This window comes from Grus americana, chromosome 13 (genome assembly GCF_028858705.1).
Source record: "Grus americana isolate bGruAme1 chromosome 13, bGruAme1.mat, whole genome shotgun sequence".
In the NCBI taxonomy this organism is placed as follows: Eukaryota; Metazoa; Chordata; class Aves; order Gruiformes; family Gruidae; genus Grus; species Grus americana.
In genome coordinates, this window is record NC_072864.1 from 1,705,278 (window position 1) to 1,722,358 (window position 17,081).

Consider the following 17,081-nt stretch of genomic DNA (forward strand, 5'->3'; position numbering starts at 1 on the left):
GCTGATGAGCCGGAACCATAGCTGCTGCTTTTTGTCAAGGGTGTTTCTGCCACGTTCAGTATTTGTTTGAGAATTTGTTAGAAATGTTTCTGCTGGCAGCAGGGAGAAGGAAATCAAATTAAAAATAGAGAGGGGGGAGAGGCTGCGGCTGCAGCAGTGCAGCCTGTGAGACACCCCTGCCCACCGGCTCCCGCGTTACCCCTCTGCTTTCAGCGGACTCTTCTCTTCGGACACGTCTTCTCCTTCCTCTTCAGAGCACGTCCTTCCTGGGGAAAGCGGGCGTGCAAGCGGCAGGGCTGAGCCGAGCACCCTGTCTGCACGGAGGACAGCCGGAGACTGGGAGGTGGTCATTGCACTCAGAGAGGCATTTAAAGACAAACTGGGCTCCAAGAACGCTGGAAAGGTGTAGGCGAGTCTCTAGCAACCTCTTTGGTGGAGGCTGAAGAGAGGAAGTGACTCAGCTGCTGGGGAGGAGATAGCAGCAGGGAGCTGCAGATAAATGCGCAGAGGCAGACTGATGCTTAGCAGGAGCCTGTTTCTCTTCTCTGAGATCTTTCACTCCAGGAATCAGATGCTTGAGATGGGAAAAGACTGACTGGCACCTTGCTCCCCTCTTGCACCACCCCATTGCCACCGTGGGACGTTTCAGGCCCTTCTGTGCCTTGGCCTGGCTCGAGGCCGGCTTTCGTTTGGCAGGTGGAGACGTGGTTTTAGGTGCACAAAAGTTGCTCACTTCACACGGGGACGGAGGGGTGCCCCCGAGCCTGTGCACGTGTGATCAGTGTGGCACTCGTCTAACGACACACCTCTGGCGGCGCACACTCAAGCGTGCATGGCTAGCAGGCTACTGCAGGACGGGCTTTTGTGACGAACAAAGGAGCTGCAGCACACTCACCCTGCAGCCCCCGATAGCTCCCCGGGCAGAAACGCCGCTTGCCCGCACCCCCAGAGGAGGGGGGGTGCTGGTTTGTCTTGTTCTGTTCCTAAACTTTGATTTCAGCTCTTGTGAGAAGTGGGATTGCAACATCGGCGTTCGCCGTGCCAGTTGCGGAGTTGACCTTAGATGATTTATGTAACGCAGTCGTGCTTCCTGGGCTGCTGTACACAGGCTGTCGTGTTTGTTTGAGGGTAATTTTGCTGGGGTATTCCACAGCCATGTGGAATTTAGCTGGAAGGATGTGGGAGCTGGGAGCTAGGAGAGCTCTCTTTTTGCCTGTAGTGGGATATTTTGTCCCCTCTTTAAATGTTTAAACAATAACGTGAATCCTCGTCCTGGTTTGTTGCGGTGGCTCGGCTTCCTTATAGCACATTTTTTCCCCAAACAGCTCTGGCTCAGCTTTGACATGGGTACGCTGTACGGGATGAAGAAAAAGTGATGGGTTTGCCTCGCTGTCGAAGGGTGGCAATGCCCACCCTCGCCGGCAGGTTGCAAACGTTTAACCTACATCTCTTGCGTGCTCGTAGCACTTCCCTGAGCACCGGACGGCTTTTCCGTTTGCACCCGGGTGTTCCCAGGGGAGCTGTGTGCGTGGGGACGGAGGTCTGCCCGGGTCCTGTGCTCGTGCTCTTCCTTTAACCCTGCTCCTTGAGTCGGTTTAGGAGCCTGCGCTGCTGGCAGAGTGCTGATGTGTTCAGAAAGCGAACAAGCAAGCGATTTCATTCTTGATCTGTTTTTATTTGCAGCAGCCCGTCCCCAGCGCAGCGTGCCTTTTACTGCACCCTGATCCCGAGCAAGCGCTCCCAGCGCCGCTCAGGGTTTGCTCCCGGACGGAGACGGGCTTGGCGTGGGCTGCGGGAGGTGCTGCTGGCCCGTTCAAAGTGTGTGGTTTGGGTACAGTAGGTTCAGTGCTAAATCTTTTAAAATTATCTCCTTCAAAATGGTTTCTAGAGCAACAATTCTGGCTCTTGGGTTCCTCAGAGTTAACTAAATAAACTGTATTTAGGAGAAGAAAAAAAAAAAATTGCATAAAGCTGTGAGCCTCCAGACTGTGCATGTTACAGATCCAGCTCTGTGGGAGCAGCATCTCTCTGCCTGAGACTTCTCCTCCTTCCTTCTCCTTTCACTCGTGTGGCATCTCCCCGCATCCACAGACGTTGCCGAGAGCCTACGTGCTGCCTGGCAGCCGCCAAACGAGTACAGCCAGCTTTTTCCCCAGCAATTTCAGCAGCTTGCGAGCCTTCATGCAGCTCGTCGTTTGTGTGCTGCGCTGAAAGGAGGTTAGGCATTTAAAAACAGAAATATTAGAAAATTGTAATAGTAAGAAGCACGCAGAGGAGCGTCCTGCGGAGATGGCAGGGAGAAGGGGGACGGTCCTGCTGGGAAGCCACCTGCGGGGAGGTGACAGGAGAGATGGGCACGGGCGGCTGGCGCAGAGCGGGGCGCAGCGGCTCTCCTCCCGGCGCTGGTGCCTGCGGCGCTGAGCCGCGGCTGAGTCATGGGCTGACTCAATGGCACCAGACTGCCGGCGTGGGGCTGGGCGCTCCCCGCCTCCCGCCCAGGCTGCAGAGCAGACGGCAGCGCGGCAGCTTCGCACGGGCGGGTTGGTGGGGTTTTTTTCCTGCTCTCTGTCGTGCATACCCGATCAGGTAATGCCGCTCGAAGGTCAGCTGTGAAATGCGCAATCCAGAGTGCAAAATTCGTTATATCCACTCGTACTGCGGACGGTTTCTTTAGCTTGGTGTCAGGCTGTCACTCGAGTCCCTTGGCTCAAGGTGGAGCTGTGGTTTCCAGGCCTTTAGCCATCGTCGGGGAGAGTTAGGACTTAATACAAATCTCCGAGCACTGCGAGTTAATTCTGGTCTCTGGGAGCTGGAACGGCCCGAGCAAGGCTGGGTCAAAACTGCGGGTCCGCAGCAGCGCTGGGTGCCCCGTCACCTCCCTGGGTGCAGAAGGTCTGTCTCCTCTGAGGATTCCCGTGGGAGAAGTGAGGAATACGCTGGAGTTTATTTTGCCTTTGCAGGGTTGCTGCTGGTTTTTTGTGCCTCCGGCCCCTCGACTCACACTGCTGCTGCTGGGGCTTGCGCGAAGTCTCAAGGTCTGGGTTTGTGTGTGTTCGGTGGCAAAATCAGTGCACGTAAGAGAGGAGCTCAGTTTTGTCCATATCACGTCCAAACCCTGACACTGCTAAATCATACCCGGGTTTAAATAAACGTACTCTTAAAAGCCAGAGGCGTTGGAGCCGTCCTGTGCTCCTGCTCGCTGCCACGGCCATGCAGAGCCAGCGCAGCGTCTGCTGCTCTTGGTCGGCGAGAGCTGCGGACGGGGTGCCCAGCCCTCACCTCAGCAGCTTTAGTCCGCAACCAAACTCCTCACTTGTGTAAAGTTCCCCAAATGCCAGAGAAATCCTCATTTTGAAGTGTTTTGTCACACAGGCTTTCATGTCCAAGCCCGGTTCTCCCCTGCCATCCTCGATCCGAGCGGTTGCCGCTTCCCGTCCCCGGCCGGGGTGGGAGGGTGATCGGCGTGTGGTTTAGCAGCGTTGTGGCTTCGGGTCATGGGATTTCTCAGCATCACTTGAAATTTTTGTTGTTGCTACAGTTGTTTGAGTTGGACCAAATGCCACAGCAGGCTGCGCTGCCGTGGCGATGCCGGCAGCGATGGCGATGCCGGGTGGAGGTGGGGGACCCGTAGTAGTGCAGGGCGCAGAGCAGGAGGAGAGGCTCCTGTTCTGGAGGTGGAGAACAGCAGCTTCCCGTGCCGACAGAAATAACAACGGCATCGTCCGCATCTGTCGTGGCCCCGTGGCGAGTGCTGGGCATCTCACCTCGGGGGGCAGGGAGAGGTGGCTAGGCTGGGGATGGGGAGGAAAAATGGAAAATGTGGCCTGAGAGCCCGGCAGGCTTCGCAGCTGAAATGTAAAAGTCCTTAAGCTGTTTCTGTCTCCTGCTTAAAAAAAAATATATAAGAGCAATATCATGCTTTTAAGTTCTTGAATAGTAAAGCAAGGCCAGGGTAGTGTCCATCCCTGCAGCTCCCTGGCAGCTTCCTTGCCCCCACCCTGCGCTCCTTCCTGACCAGGCAGCAGGTCTTGCAGGTTTTGCGTTGCAGACCCCACAGTTTCGTTAGACCCCGTGATACATTTCTTCAGCAAGCAGCCGTGCCCCCGGAGCCGCTAGTGCCCCTGCCCCTCTGCAGAGCACCTGAGCGCTCGCCCCCAGGCTCCACCTTGGCACAGGAGGGTTTTGCTTTTTGGGGTAGAGGAGAGATGCAAAACCCCAGCCAGGCCTCCGAGCTGATTTGTGCACACCGACCTTTCCCTGGCTCCGGAGGGTTGTCCAGGAGCCCGGGGGCTCGTAGCCGGCTTGGGGAGGTGCTGCTGGTGGACCGGGGTGAGTGTGGGTACGGTCAGCAGGAGCTGGCCTCGGAGCTTCAAACTTCTGCTGCTTCGCCGCCTCCTTCGTGTTAATCCCCTGAGTATGTTACGTGACGCTAATTACTAGGTTAGAAAACGCTTGATGAATCAGATGACCTAAACCATGGTTCTCTCCTGGAGCCGGCTGTTGGGTTGCCTAATGCCCGCGAGTGTTTTGAGCGACATTGCATGGGAACGGGCTCGTTAGTCACAAGTTGCGAGGTTGGCGAGGGAATCCGTGAGAAGCAAATTGCTGGCTTATTAAAAAATGCATCTGCGTACGAAAGTGTTATTTGTGCGCGTTTTCTGTCGCTGGCTTTGGTCTGATGTGTGCAGCTGGGGGACTCTAATGGGCTGTGCTGCATTGGGTCTTTCTTTGGTTGTATAATTTCAGTCCTTTTACTAAAATAGTCAAGAAACTGTTCTCACCTAGCAACCAGGGAGAGAGTGAATGTCAGAGCTTCTCCGTTTCTAGCTGGGCTCCATAATGCCGGTACAGTGTGGATAGACTGGCAAACACCAGCCTTCAGATCACCCTTAGAAACTCCCCGTGTGCATCAGCCATCTGGGAAGTGCTGTGCGGAAAAGCAGGTCGTTTTATGATGGGAGCTGCCATAAATCTCCCTCCTCCCCCCGCATCACCTCCTTAACATGCAGAGTGAGAGGTTGCAGTGTGCTGTGTCTCTGTGAACCAAAAAACTATCAATGATGGCTTTTTCCTTAATACAAGAGCTTTTATCAGCGCTGTCTGCAGAGTGTCCTGCCCCAGCTCCCGGGAGGGGAGGGCTGGCTGGGCGGCTGTGCGGAGCCTTCCTCCCCCATCCTCCCTCCTCCGGCTCTTTCTGTTTTGTGGGAAATGCAAGGTCTGGACCTGAAAATTGGTCTCTCTTGGAATTATTCATGTTTAACATGGAGATTGTTGTTTCTGATGTAAGCCTCTCGGTTACTCTCGCAGCGGTTTGTTAGCCAGTGGCCGCTCTGGTGAGAAGATGCATTTACACGTTTCTGCACAACTCTGTTGTCTGTCTTACAGGTCTAGTGAAAACACCAGTATTTGGATCGCAGGCTCTCGCACAGCATTCAGTCTTTCTAGCTGAAGTAAATATACTGCAACCACTGGGGTCAGGGCCTGGGGATCTCTTGTCCCCGGAGAGCCGGGGCGAGCGGTGGGGGACGGTGGGCTCAGCTCCATCGCAGTGACCTGACGTGGTTATAAACGGGCTTGTTCCTCCCGCTGGCACCTCTCCTCCGCTCCTGTCGAACCCGACGCCTCTGCCACCCTTTCAGCTCAGCTGTGCAGGATGAGTCTCTGGGCCTGGACCCTCTCCGTCCTTCAGATAGGAAACAGCCCACTGCTGCACGGGAGCGGCTCAGGGCACCTTCATTGCCATGCTGCCGAAGCAGACTCTGCTACTGCTTTTCCTCTTGTTTTCCTCCTCGGTTTCCCTTTTGGCACCTGCTTTCATTTGGCTGACTAGCCAGACATCACCTCCCATCCCTGCCCCGGTCTGTTCGCACTGCAGGCTCTGCAGCGTGTCCGTGATCTCCGGTGCACAGCGGCCTCCTCCCTGCATTGGCTCTCAGCGCAGCTCTCCAGCCTGAGTATCCTGTTCCTCTGCTTTATGGTGGTCTCCGTGCCGTCATCCCAGCCCTGTCTGCCCTTCTCGCTGCGCTCTTTGCAGCTTCGCCTTCCTTCCGTCCCGCTCCCCTGCTGCCCTCTCTTGTTCATCTGCCCGTGCCGTTGTGCTGCTTCCCATTCCACGCCGCTGCTGTGCTTGACCTGCTGCTGTCCTGCCCATCCCCTGCAGCGCTGCCGCCTCCGAGCCGTCCCCTCAGCACCGTCCTGCGTGCTTCTCCTTAAATTCTAAGGTGCCCACGGAGCCTTGGGACGTGGTTGCATCGTGTTGCTGTAAACCTTTCGACTCGCGATCAGTTTTCTTCAGTTGGTCCATGTCTACAGATGCCCTGTGAGCATCCGCACGCTGGGGCTCTGGGCTGCCCGCGCTCGGGTTAAACCTGCTTTTCTCCTGGTTTCAGCTGACATGCTCCAAAACGTTTTATGCCCTACAACTTCTGCAGTACAAATGAGTCACTCTTACGCATGCTAGGCTGTGGATGGGGAAAGCAGAGGCTTGTGCAGTCTCTCGGGGGTGCAATGCAGTCTCTATTGCTGTCTGTGCCGTTCTAATTTATTCTTATTGATCTTTTGTTTGTGTGCTTGCTCGGCAAATAAACTGTTGAAAATCCCGACTCATCAGCGAGCCAACAGTCAGTTTCTCCATTCAGCGCTGAGATGTTCGGCGTGAACTGCTTATTTGGAAATGGTATTTTTCCTCAGGGTACCACCTTATATGCGTGTGTTGTCATGTCGGAGCAGTTTAAACAGATGCTTTTTGCATTACAGGGTACGACGCGTTCGTGGGGAGCGAGGAGCTGTGCTGCTCAGCCGCAGCTCTGGGTTGGAGCTCCTGTCCCCACAACCTGCCAGCATCTCACAGCACGTGTTCGAGAAATCTCTGAAAGATTTTTCCATCACCGCCCTTTGCTCTTTCCTTCCCTGCTTCTCTTCTCTCTCCCCTTTGGGCGAGGGCCGGGGGTTCCGTTTGCGTGGTGCTGCCACGTGCACAGAGCCAGCCCAGCAGCACCGAGTGCCTCTGTGAGAAGCAGCGCCTGCCCTGGGACCTCCGCAGAGCCGCCGCCGGGCTTCCAGCAGCCCCGGATTTGTGCTCCCCGTTGCAGCAGCATGAGCATCGCATGACCTGGAGTCTAATTTGGGCACAAAACCAACATGCAGGCTAACGCTCAAACCGCTTTGTCCTGGGAACCTGCTCCTGCTCTGCCTTTCGCGAGCCTCTCGGGTTTATGTGTGATGAAAAGAAGGAGAAGCAGTTCCCCGGCTGTGTTCGGCAGCTGCAGCTCTGCTCAGATCCTGCTTTCCCCTTTAAGCTTGCGCACGCAGTTCCTGCTAGCGTCAGCGTGAGGGAAGAGCCGAGCAGGATCCCCAAATGAAACCACGGCAGCGCCAGGCTGAAGCTTTGCTCTGTAGGTTTGCAGAAGGCTGAAGCAAGCAGCAAACAAACTGCTTTAAAAATAGCTAAATGGAGGTGTGGCTCATCCCCGGGCGGGCACAGAGCACATTGCTGGGTTGCTGCGGTCTTCTTCCCGCCGGGATCGGTGTGCCCGGTCCCGCCACCATCTCTGGTGATCGGCAGTGAGATAACCGTGGCAGGGGGCTCCTTCCCTGCACGCCCCCTCGTACCTCTGGGGTTTGCCCTTCCATGGAGGGACTGGCACGCGTACAGCCTTCCCAAAGGGGTTTTGGTGTAAAATAACCTCTATTCCTGTTTGCCGAGGCATTTACCCACTGTGAGCGTTTCTCTTAATTTGCTCCGTCTTGCTGCAAGGTATTACAGAAAAGCATTTAATTAGAGGAGAAGGAGCAGCCGGCAGGAGCCAGTGGCGCTCAAAACCTTTGAGCAGAGATCTCTGTACAGGTGCCCCTTTTAAATCTGCTGAAAACCAGGTTCTGAGTGAAGAACTAAAACGCGTTTGCAGCTCTGTTAGCCTGGGACTGGCCAGGGAAGCCAGCCCGGAGCCTTCCCGGTGTTTCAGTCCCTCGAGGCCGAGCAGGACCCCGCCGGGCGCTTCTGCTGAGGCCGAGCAGGGGAAGCGGAGCTGCCAGCAACACAGCACGCATCCACTGGCAGCAGCTCCTTCTCCATCTTTCTTGCTCACGTTTCTGAGCCTCTTACCGGCTTCGCCTCTGCCCGAGTGTCGTGCCGCAGGGAGCTTGGGGCTGCCGCGCCGCCTGCGCCCGGGTGCGGACGCTGGGAGCCGTCGGATGCCGGGCACAGCCCAGCCCTGCCCTGCTCCTTATGCAACCAGCGCAGGAAGCGCAGCTGGCGACCTACTTCCCCCCGAACGCTTACAGAAGTCGGATTAACCTCTGCGCTGCGGCAGCCAGCAGATGAGAATCTAATTGCAAAGAGGATAGCATTGCATTTCTCTGCTGCCTTCTGCCGAGGAGGCTTCGGGGAAACCGGTGAGCGCGGCCCTGGCCCCGGAGGGGCAAATCCCTTTACTGCCGGGCAGGAGGAGGCACCGAGGAGCAAAGTGCCGTGGTCACGCAGTGCACGAACGGGACTCCAGCGCCTGGGACCAGTGCAGCACCGGGCGATGCCGCCTTCCCGCACGGAAGCACGCGTGAGCCCGAGTCCTCGGTTGCCTCCGCCGGCCCTCGTTGCCTCACCGTGGCGAGCGAGAACGCGGCAGTTGCTTTCCAATTTATTTTTATCTTGTTGCTCACATGCTTTTTAATGTTAAATGTTCTGTGGAGGAGGAAATTTCTGCAACTGCAGAATCAATAGGAGTTTAGGGGTTTTCGGTTGAACTTGGTAATCAATTTTTGCAAATCCCAGGCTCACGCTGACAACCTGCAGCAGCCGAGTAATATTAATGAAAATGTTCCCATTCTAATTGTGGCTCCGTACGTGCGGAGCAGCCCTCTGCCGTGTACAACTCCCGTGCATCACTTGCACTTCAGGGATGCTGCCCGGTGGCACTGGCCAAGGCGTGACCCCCTCGAGCATCTCCGTGCCCTGCGTGCAGAGAAGCCAGGCCTTTAACCCACCACCTGGCCGAACGGCATTTAACAAGCCTGCTTTGATCGGCAGCTCCGGAGCCTAACGAGGAGCAGGAAAGCGCCACGTATGCAGATCGGGTGTCCCTGTGCTCGGGGCAAGCGTGCCTGGCAGGACGGCATTGCTCCTGGAACTGCCCGGGCTAAATTGTTTTCTTACTGTAAGCACGTTGAGTTTAATTTTATTTTAAGCTATTAAAAAACTATCCACTTTCCTGTGATCTGATTTCATCTTCTAGCTCTGTTATGGCTGCCAGGGTGACCGAAATGTGGCTTGAGAGAATGAGACTGGGATTCTCCTTCCATGCACAGACGCGTCTCTGGGGCTTGTATTTGAAGAGGGGTGGCCCATGCTGTCTGGTTGGAGAGGTTCCCTGGCACGGAGTTGTTATTTCTTCAACGCCCAGGATCCCAGGTGCAGGGGCTCGATGGGAATCGTCTGCTCTTGTGTGAGATCTTTGCAGCGGGAGAGCGGCAGAGGATGGCACCTTTGTGCAGGGAGAAGGTTTTCAGAGCCGCCCGCTCGCCAGCCGAGGGAGCGCGGGAAGATGCAAGCGGCGTGAACCGAGCTGGAGCAGTGGAGACGTCCCCACACGCTGCTGCCCTCGTCTGCCGGAGACTTTTACTCCGCTGGCAGTTTGGTGAATGAACGAGGAAACGTGTGCTCAGGCGCAAAGTCCGGGGATTGAGTTTAAACCCGTCCGTCGGCGGTTTCGCCTGACCTGCAGGGCTTTGTGCGGAGGCAAAGCAGGGTCTGTGCTGCCGGTGGCTGCGAGCCGGTGACCTGCACTGAATTTGACAAAATGCCAAGTACGACTGGATGAGCGGAGCTGGCTTAGACGTCGCAGGATTTGCCTTTCCCCGGGCTGCTGGACCCTGCCCCGGCACGGGGGTGCTGGTAGGGAAGAGACTGGATGCAGTTAGTCTGCTAAGTGTGCATCTGTGTGATGCGTTGCAAATCCTCTTGGACCTCTACGCTTCCCCACGTGCTTTTGACTCCCAGTTTCAGGGTGCTGGAGCTGGGGACTGGGCAGACACGGGGGTTACTTGGTGGGGTTTCCCCTCCCGGGCTGCTGTTTCTTGGAGAGCGTTATCAGACACGTACTTGTTTGCAAACCTCCTTGTATCTTCCCTCTAACGCTGTCTGGGATTCTCAGCAAAATAATAACCATGTTTAGAGTCGAATGTTTGAGTAAAGGAGAGCCCTTGCCTATGCTACCTCACTCGAAGACCTGGCATTCCGTATCAGCAGCCTCATCAGCCCACGGGAAAGTGCTCTGGGTCGCGGTGTTCCTCTTCAGGGGATCGGGTACTTGCAGGCTCGCCGTGATAAACAACCCTCTCGATGCCGCTGCGTCTTCTGGCAGCATCCCCTCGCGTCAGGGATGCAGCGAGGTGTTTTACTGCTCGGGTTTCTCGAGCAGCATCGAACTGGCCTTGATTCAAACTGGTGTTTGAGTGTGCAATGCGAGGGCAAGGAGCCACTCACCTGCGTTTGATAACTTTTATAGCTGCGGCTGCTGCAAATGTTGTTACTGGCCCTGTGCACGCAGCGGGAGCCCTGCAGCTTGCCTGGTTATCAACAGACTGTACAGTGCTTAGAAATAGATGTGAGCAAAGTTGGATTTTCATAGCATCATAGAATGGTTTGGGTGGGCAGGGACCTCCCAGCCCACCCAGTGCCACCCCTGCCATGGGCAGGGACACCCTCCACTAGCCCAGGTTGCCCAAAGCCCCATCCAACCTGGCCTTGAACCCTGCCAGGGAGCCAGGGGCAGCCACAGCTTCTCTGGGCACCCTGTGCCAGGGCCTCAGCACCCTCACAGGGAAGGATTTCTGCCTCACATCCCATCTCCATCTGCCCTCCTGCAGCTTCAGGCCATTCCCCTTGGCCTGTCATTCCCTGCCCTTGGCACCAGCCCCTCTCCAGCTTTCCTGGAGCCCCTGCAGGGACTGGAAGGAGCTCTAAGGTCTCTGCGGAGCCTTCTCTTCTCCAGGCTGAACCACCCCAACTCTCTCAGCCTGAGGTCTCCACAGCAGAGGGGCTCCAGCCCTCGGATCATCTCCGTGGCCTCCTCTGGCCTCGCTCCAACAGCTCCATGTCCTCCTTGTGCTGGGGACCCCTGAGCTGGACGCAGCACTGCAGGGGGGTCTCCCCAGAGCGGAGCAGAGGGGCAGGATCCCCTCCCTCGACCTGCTGGTCACACTGCTGGAGATGCAGCCCAGGACACGGGTGGCTTTCTGGGCTGCCAGCGCACACTGCTGGCTCATGGTGAGCTTCTCATCCCTCAACACCCCCAGTCCTTCTCCTCAGGGCTGCTCTCCATCCATTCTCCACCCAGCCTGGAGTTGTGCTTGGGATTGCCCTGACCCACGTGAAGGACCTTGCCCTTGGCCTTGTTGAACTTGATGCAGTTCGCGTGGTCCCACCTCTCCAGCCTGTCCAGGTCCCTCTGGACGGCATTTTCCACTTGCATGCGCCGTGTCTTCCTTATGCTTTGTGGGTTTAGGACAGTTGCCTGGTAGGAGGGATGCAGCTTGGCTGCTCGCAAGGAACTGCAGATAGATATTCTGTCTCTCTTGTTTGGCTGGCTTGATGAAAGGAAACTTAATTTTTGTTTCCTGAACTGGCACCTTGAAACTTTGTTCACCAAACGCATCCCTGCAGTGGGACTTTGGCATGGCTGCAGCTCTGCAGACCCGCTGGAGAGCACGCAGCAGGATTCGTGCTTTCACCGGACAGTATCAACAAGCAACCAGAAGCGCAGAGGAAAGGCTGCTAACTCTCCTTGCATGGGAAAAGGATCGATACTTGCATCAAGAAAACTGAAAGAATACTTAGGAAGAGCTGTAGAGTCAAGGATCTCGCAGAGGTTAGGTGGGCTGGGCAGCGGGGAGGGAGCAAGTTGCACAACGCTCGGCAGGGGCCAGTTCTCACCAGCTTGCAGCAGGCTGCTGCGCTGGGAGCAAGGCTGGAGGTGCGGGAGAGGCTGGGTTTGTCTCGTTCTTGTGCACATGGCATGCCAGCAGCACATACCAGCTTTAGAGGCGGTTGCGCTCAGTCCCTCAGCAAGAGCTGCCTTTGTGGCCGGATGATTTAGGAGACCGGGTGTCAGGCTGGGATTTGGGGGGATGACAAGCCGGGCACGGGGGGTTCTTCCTCCCCTCCTGTTTGTTTTGGGGTTTTTTAAGAGGGAGGCAGGAGTGGATGTGGCTAAGCAGTCGTCGGCCTGACTGCAGGTGGGTGCTCTGCGTGATGCTGGAAGCAGCCGCTTCGGGAGAAGATGGCCGGCCCGACGCTGCCCAGGGCAGCGCACCCGTTTGGCTGCAGAGTCCTTGGTTTGATGGTGACGAGGGGGGTTAGATGGCAACGTTTCCAAGCTGTCAGCCTGTATCTCGTTAGCACTCTTTGTTGACGGTTTTAGATGCCTCCAGTTCAGTCCGTGCCATGGTGGTGTAAGGCTGCGTACGCTCCTTGAAGCACCACGGCACGAAATGGAAGCTCCTAGAAGCAAGATGGAAGGTACGGTACTGGCAGCGGCCATGAAGGACCCGCTCCCCCCCTCTTGTTTGGGGGCGGGGGGGAGAACTGGTAGAAGCCTGTGCCAGGAGGGGCTGTCGGAGGAGCCGGTGGGCAGCAGGAGCAATGCATGGCCCGGCTGCAACCACAGCGGCGTGAGCCCGGGTACCGGCGCTCCCACCGCAGGGATGCGTCCCTCACCGCCGGCTTTTTTGTGAGATACAGAAACGGAACTGGAGAGTTGTTAGCACTTTGCTCAGAAATGAACGTGGTTTTCAGTTACAGCAACATTCACGGCTTGTGTTCCTGTGTCTCCTTGTGCCACAGAAAAGCAGGGTCCAGAGCGGAAGAGGATTAAAAAGGAGCCCGCCACCAGAAAGCCTGGCTTGCTCTTCGGAATGGGCCTTTCGGGGATCCGGGCAGGCTACCCGCTCTCCGAGCGCCAGCAGGTTGCTCTCCTTATGCAGATGACAGCGGAAGAGTCTGCAAACAGCCCAGGTGAGATCCGGAGGGTGGTTTTGCTCAGAGGCGTGAGCAGACGGGTGTGAACTGGCAGCAAGAGGCTCGCGAATATCTGGGCTTCTCAGTGCCCGGCCCCGGGGTCACCGGGCGGCTCAGGTAGCTCCTCGCCCGCAGCAGAGATGAGCTGCCACCCCCGGCGTGGGGCAGGGGGGCTGGTGCGCTGCTCCGTGGGCTCTCCCCGCTCTTAGCACCGTGGGTGGGATGCTGGAGCGGGGCAGCGGGACCCACGGGGCTCTGCAGGTGACTCCAGACACGGGCTGCTGCCGGGGTTTGCACGTGGCTGCGGCTGCCCTTCCTTCTTCCAGTGCAAGGCAGTAGCAGGAGATGTCCCACGGGCCGAATCCAGGCCACCGCTGAGCCTGCCCTGGGTGCTTAGCTGGAGCCTCCTCCACATCAGAGTTTCACGTTTTCCACTGGCGTCACAGGCTCGCTCAGTAAAGGAGCACTGTGAATAAAGTTAAAATACCATCCTATGTGGGTTTTTTAACATTTCTTCTTGCGGAGAGGGATAAGACGTGTAACCACTGCAACTGTAACTTGAGATGCGGAGCAGCTGGAATGTGTTTACCACGGATTTTGTATTTTAGTAATTTTTATCTGTTGCATACATGACCCCCCGGAGTTTTTAGAGGCACTGTGCTATCTGTACGTGCACATCTGCATCCTACACACAAACGCCGCAGCTTTTAGCCACGTATTTTGTTGTTCTTAACACCAGTCTAGCTGCTTACGTTGCTGTTACTTAGGGAAAAATCAAGGCAAAAAGCTCTGTAGTCTTGAGAGCGTTCAGATGTTCTCCCAGGAAATGTGCAGCCTCCTCCCAAGGCTGTCAGACCTCACATGTACTTGGTAAAAGGCCACTTCCCTTAGGAAATGAGGTTTTAGGGTAAGGAGCTGCATTGTCTGCTCCTAAATCACGGGATTGCCTACAGTCATTGCGAGGACTGGAGTTCTCCCCAGTGGGCTTCGGCAGCCTGCAATTAATATCTGCATTACACACACACAGGCTTCTCCTCTGCCTTCGATCGACTTCAGAGGTTCGGTTGCCTCTCGGAGCCTTGTGGCGGGCGTTTCGGGGATGAAACGTGTTACAAGAGCTCCCTCTAAGGGTTTAGGGTTTCCTTTGAATTGCGGTTCTTGACTCTGTTTCTCTCCTCCGCGCAGTCGACACAACACCAAAGCATCCCTCTCAGTCTACAGTTTGTCAGAAGGGAACTCCTAACTCTGCCTCCAAAACCAAAGATAAAGTAAATAAGAGAAACGAGCGAGGAGAGACTCGGCTGCATCGAGCTGCCATCCGAGGAGATGCCCGGCGCATCAAGGAGCTCATTATCGAGGGTGCAGATGTCAATGTGAAAGACTTTGCAGGTAACCGGCCCGCTGGCAGCGCTGCCGGGGCAGCCCGCGGATCCGAACCTTTCCCACCTGGTTGCATGTTCCGCCTCTGAGAATGGCCCCTGCCAGGGAAAGTAGTTTCTTTATAACGTGGGTTTGCTACTTGTAAAGAGGAGATTGACCAAAAATAATGGGGTTTTTACCCTTTGGGGAAGAAAAAGTCTTGCTGTCCTTTTAAAAAAAAACCCACACAAACTACTACAGATTTGTCAAAATAATAAATCCCTGAAACACATCAGTTCCCACGTTGGAGTTCGGGAGGTAAATTCCCAGGCTGTCCTGTCTGCCCTGAACATGCTCCTGCTCGGGGCGGTGATGCTGAGCTGGGCTTGATCCATAGGGATCCCTGGGGCTGCCGGGGCTCCACGCTCTGAAACGGTGACCGGGACCCTCTGGTCCGTTTTCTTGTGCCCTTCCACGTGGGTGCCATCTAGGAGGTCTGGAGGGGAATTTGCAAAGGGAGTAGGCTGGCTTAGCTCTTTTTTCTACTTAAAATGTAAGAAATGATGTGCACAAAAACCTTGAAAAGAGTGGGTTTGTAAAATCCTTGCTCCAGAGTTGAGTGGCTGATGCCTGCAGCGTTCTGGGGTTTGTTTTGAAGTATCGAACGTGGGGGTGCTGCTGACGGGGAGCACTGCGACTGCGAAGGGCAAGGTCAGGCTCCCAGCTGCATCTGAATTAGAGGAAACACTGACCGCCCTCAGCTCAGCTGAGGAGTAGCACCACCACCTCTTCCTCCTCCTCCTCCTCCGCAGTGCTGCCAGGCTCTTGCTTCTGGTGGTGGGAATGGGGAAAGGAGCCGGGGTGAGGGGCTGCAGCCGAGCCTGGGACGGGAACGGCCCCGAGTCCTGCGGTGAGAAGGCGGCCGTGAGATGGTGAACGGTTTGTGCACACCTGTACCAGCCACGGGGCTGAATTAGCATGAGGCAGCCTTTCTTCCAGCACGTCCGAGAGCTTGCCTTTGCTCTTCGCTGTTCTCTTCACACGATTTTGGGGCTATAAATAGATATGTATGTTCCTCCGCCCGTATGATTAATATCAGCGCTAGACTGAGCTATCAGTTGTGATTAATTCTGGTCACAGGTGCCCCTTTATAATGCTCCAAGTGTAGGTAACGGAATGAGCTCCCACGACGCTATCAGCAAAATACTGAAGGAGCCACGCACATTTGCTAGGAAACTTCAAAACAATTTCTGCTTAAAAATAGTCTGTTTGAACATGATAAAATATTTCATTCTGTGTTCTTCGGAGGTTTGTTTGAGAACTAGAGCTGCTGTTACTGTGGAGACCTGCTGTTTGGTTTCTCCCCGAGCCGGGGGCCTGTTTTGCGGCGCAATGGCTGCTTGCTTTGGAGAGCACAGAAAATATCTGCGAGGTCTGTGTGGGGGACGCTTCAGAGCGATGTCTGCAGTTTAGACCTCGGTCCGGATTTGGGCGACAGCGTTTCCCTTACAGAGGAGTTGGAAAGGGAAAGGCTTTAAGACCTGCCTTCCACGCGGCATCGGCAATTCACTTCATTTCCTGCACAAAATCTTTACCTTTCCATTTCCCGGGGCTGTGCCCGTTCGGGCAGACGATCGGGCCGTAGCACGTTGCGTGACCAGAGGGAAAAATGAGATCGGTTCATCTGCCGCCTGGCTGCGGTAGCAAGGCAGAGCTGCAGGTTTCTTCCTGCTGTGCCCTGGGGAGCTGGGCAAACGAGACCGTCGTCTTGGCCATCAGACCACAGACCCCTTGACACGCCGGCGCCTGCAGCGTCTGTGGATGGGGGTTACTTTTCACTGTCTCTAACTCTCTCCGTGAAGGTGGTGTCCGTGTTCTGAGTGTCCCTTTGCTTGCAGGCTGGACAGCGTTGCACGAGGCATGCAACCGGGGTTACTACGATGTTGCAAAGCAGTTGCTTGCTGCGGGCGCCGAAGTCAACACAAAGGGGTTGGATGACGACACCCCGCTGCACGACGCAGCGAATAACGGGCACTTCAAGGTTGGTTTTTGCTGGATTTCATAGCTGTGGTTTTTTAATGACTTTTTTTTTTCCCCTTGTGCTTTAAGCAGCCAACTGTGCAAACACAGAAATTCTGGTTATTTTATTACCGTTTGTTGCTGATAGCCATGTAGTGGGCAAGAATTTCCCTGTCCAGTGCTGTCGAGTGTTCTACTTGGTGTTGCCCTGTGCAGGGGATGGTTCATTCCTCTTCTGGAGTCGGGGAGGGAGCGTGGCTTTGTGTCTTGTTCTTCTCCCTTCTTTCCTGCCCAAGTTGGTTCGTGTTGCTGGTTTTTGACTCCTTTCTTATCGATGACTGTTAGAACCGTAAGGCATGTCCCAAGGGCAGCTTGAGGACATCCCCCTTTTAGTTATGTGTGAAAGTTGCACAAAAAGCCTGGAATCGGAACATCATGAGCATCCTCAAGTCTTAATTTCTGTTTTCAGGTGGTGAAATTGTTGTTACATTATGGAGGGAATCCTCATCAAAGCAACAGGAAGGGCGAGACACCCTTAAAAGTAGCTAATTCTCCCACCATGGTGAATCTGCTCCTGGGAAAGACCACGTACCCCTCCAGCGAAGAGAGCTCAACAGGTGAGATTGACCTTTATGTGAACATGGGAGTGATGTTTGTGGCCTGCAGCTGTCTGTTAATACAGAGACGTTAA

General features: G+C 55.6%; 1 protein-coding gene across 5 annotated transcripts in view; it reads left to right on the forward strand.

Annotated features, from left to right (window-relative positions):
- Positions 1-17,081, forward strand: part of ANKRD11 (ankyrin repeat domain containing 11) — a 155,183-nt gene that overhangs the window by 125,752 nt on the left and 12,350 nt on the right. For all 5 annotated transcript variants that reach the window (XM_054840870.1, XM_054840869.1, XM_054840873.1 and 2 more), the window contains 4 exons: positions 12,839-13,009; positions 14,198-14,401; positions 16,270-16,412; positions 16,860-17,007. In XM_054840870.1, coding sequence (XP_054696845.1) covers positions 12,839-13,009; positions 14,198-14,401; positions 16,270-16,412; positions 16,860-17,007 — 666 coding nt within the window. The remainder of the gene's footprint in view (positions 1-12,838; positions 13,010-14,197; positions 14,402-16,269; positions 16,413-16,859; positions 17,008-17,081) is intronic.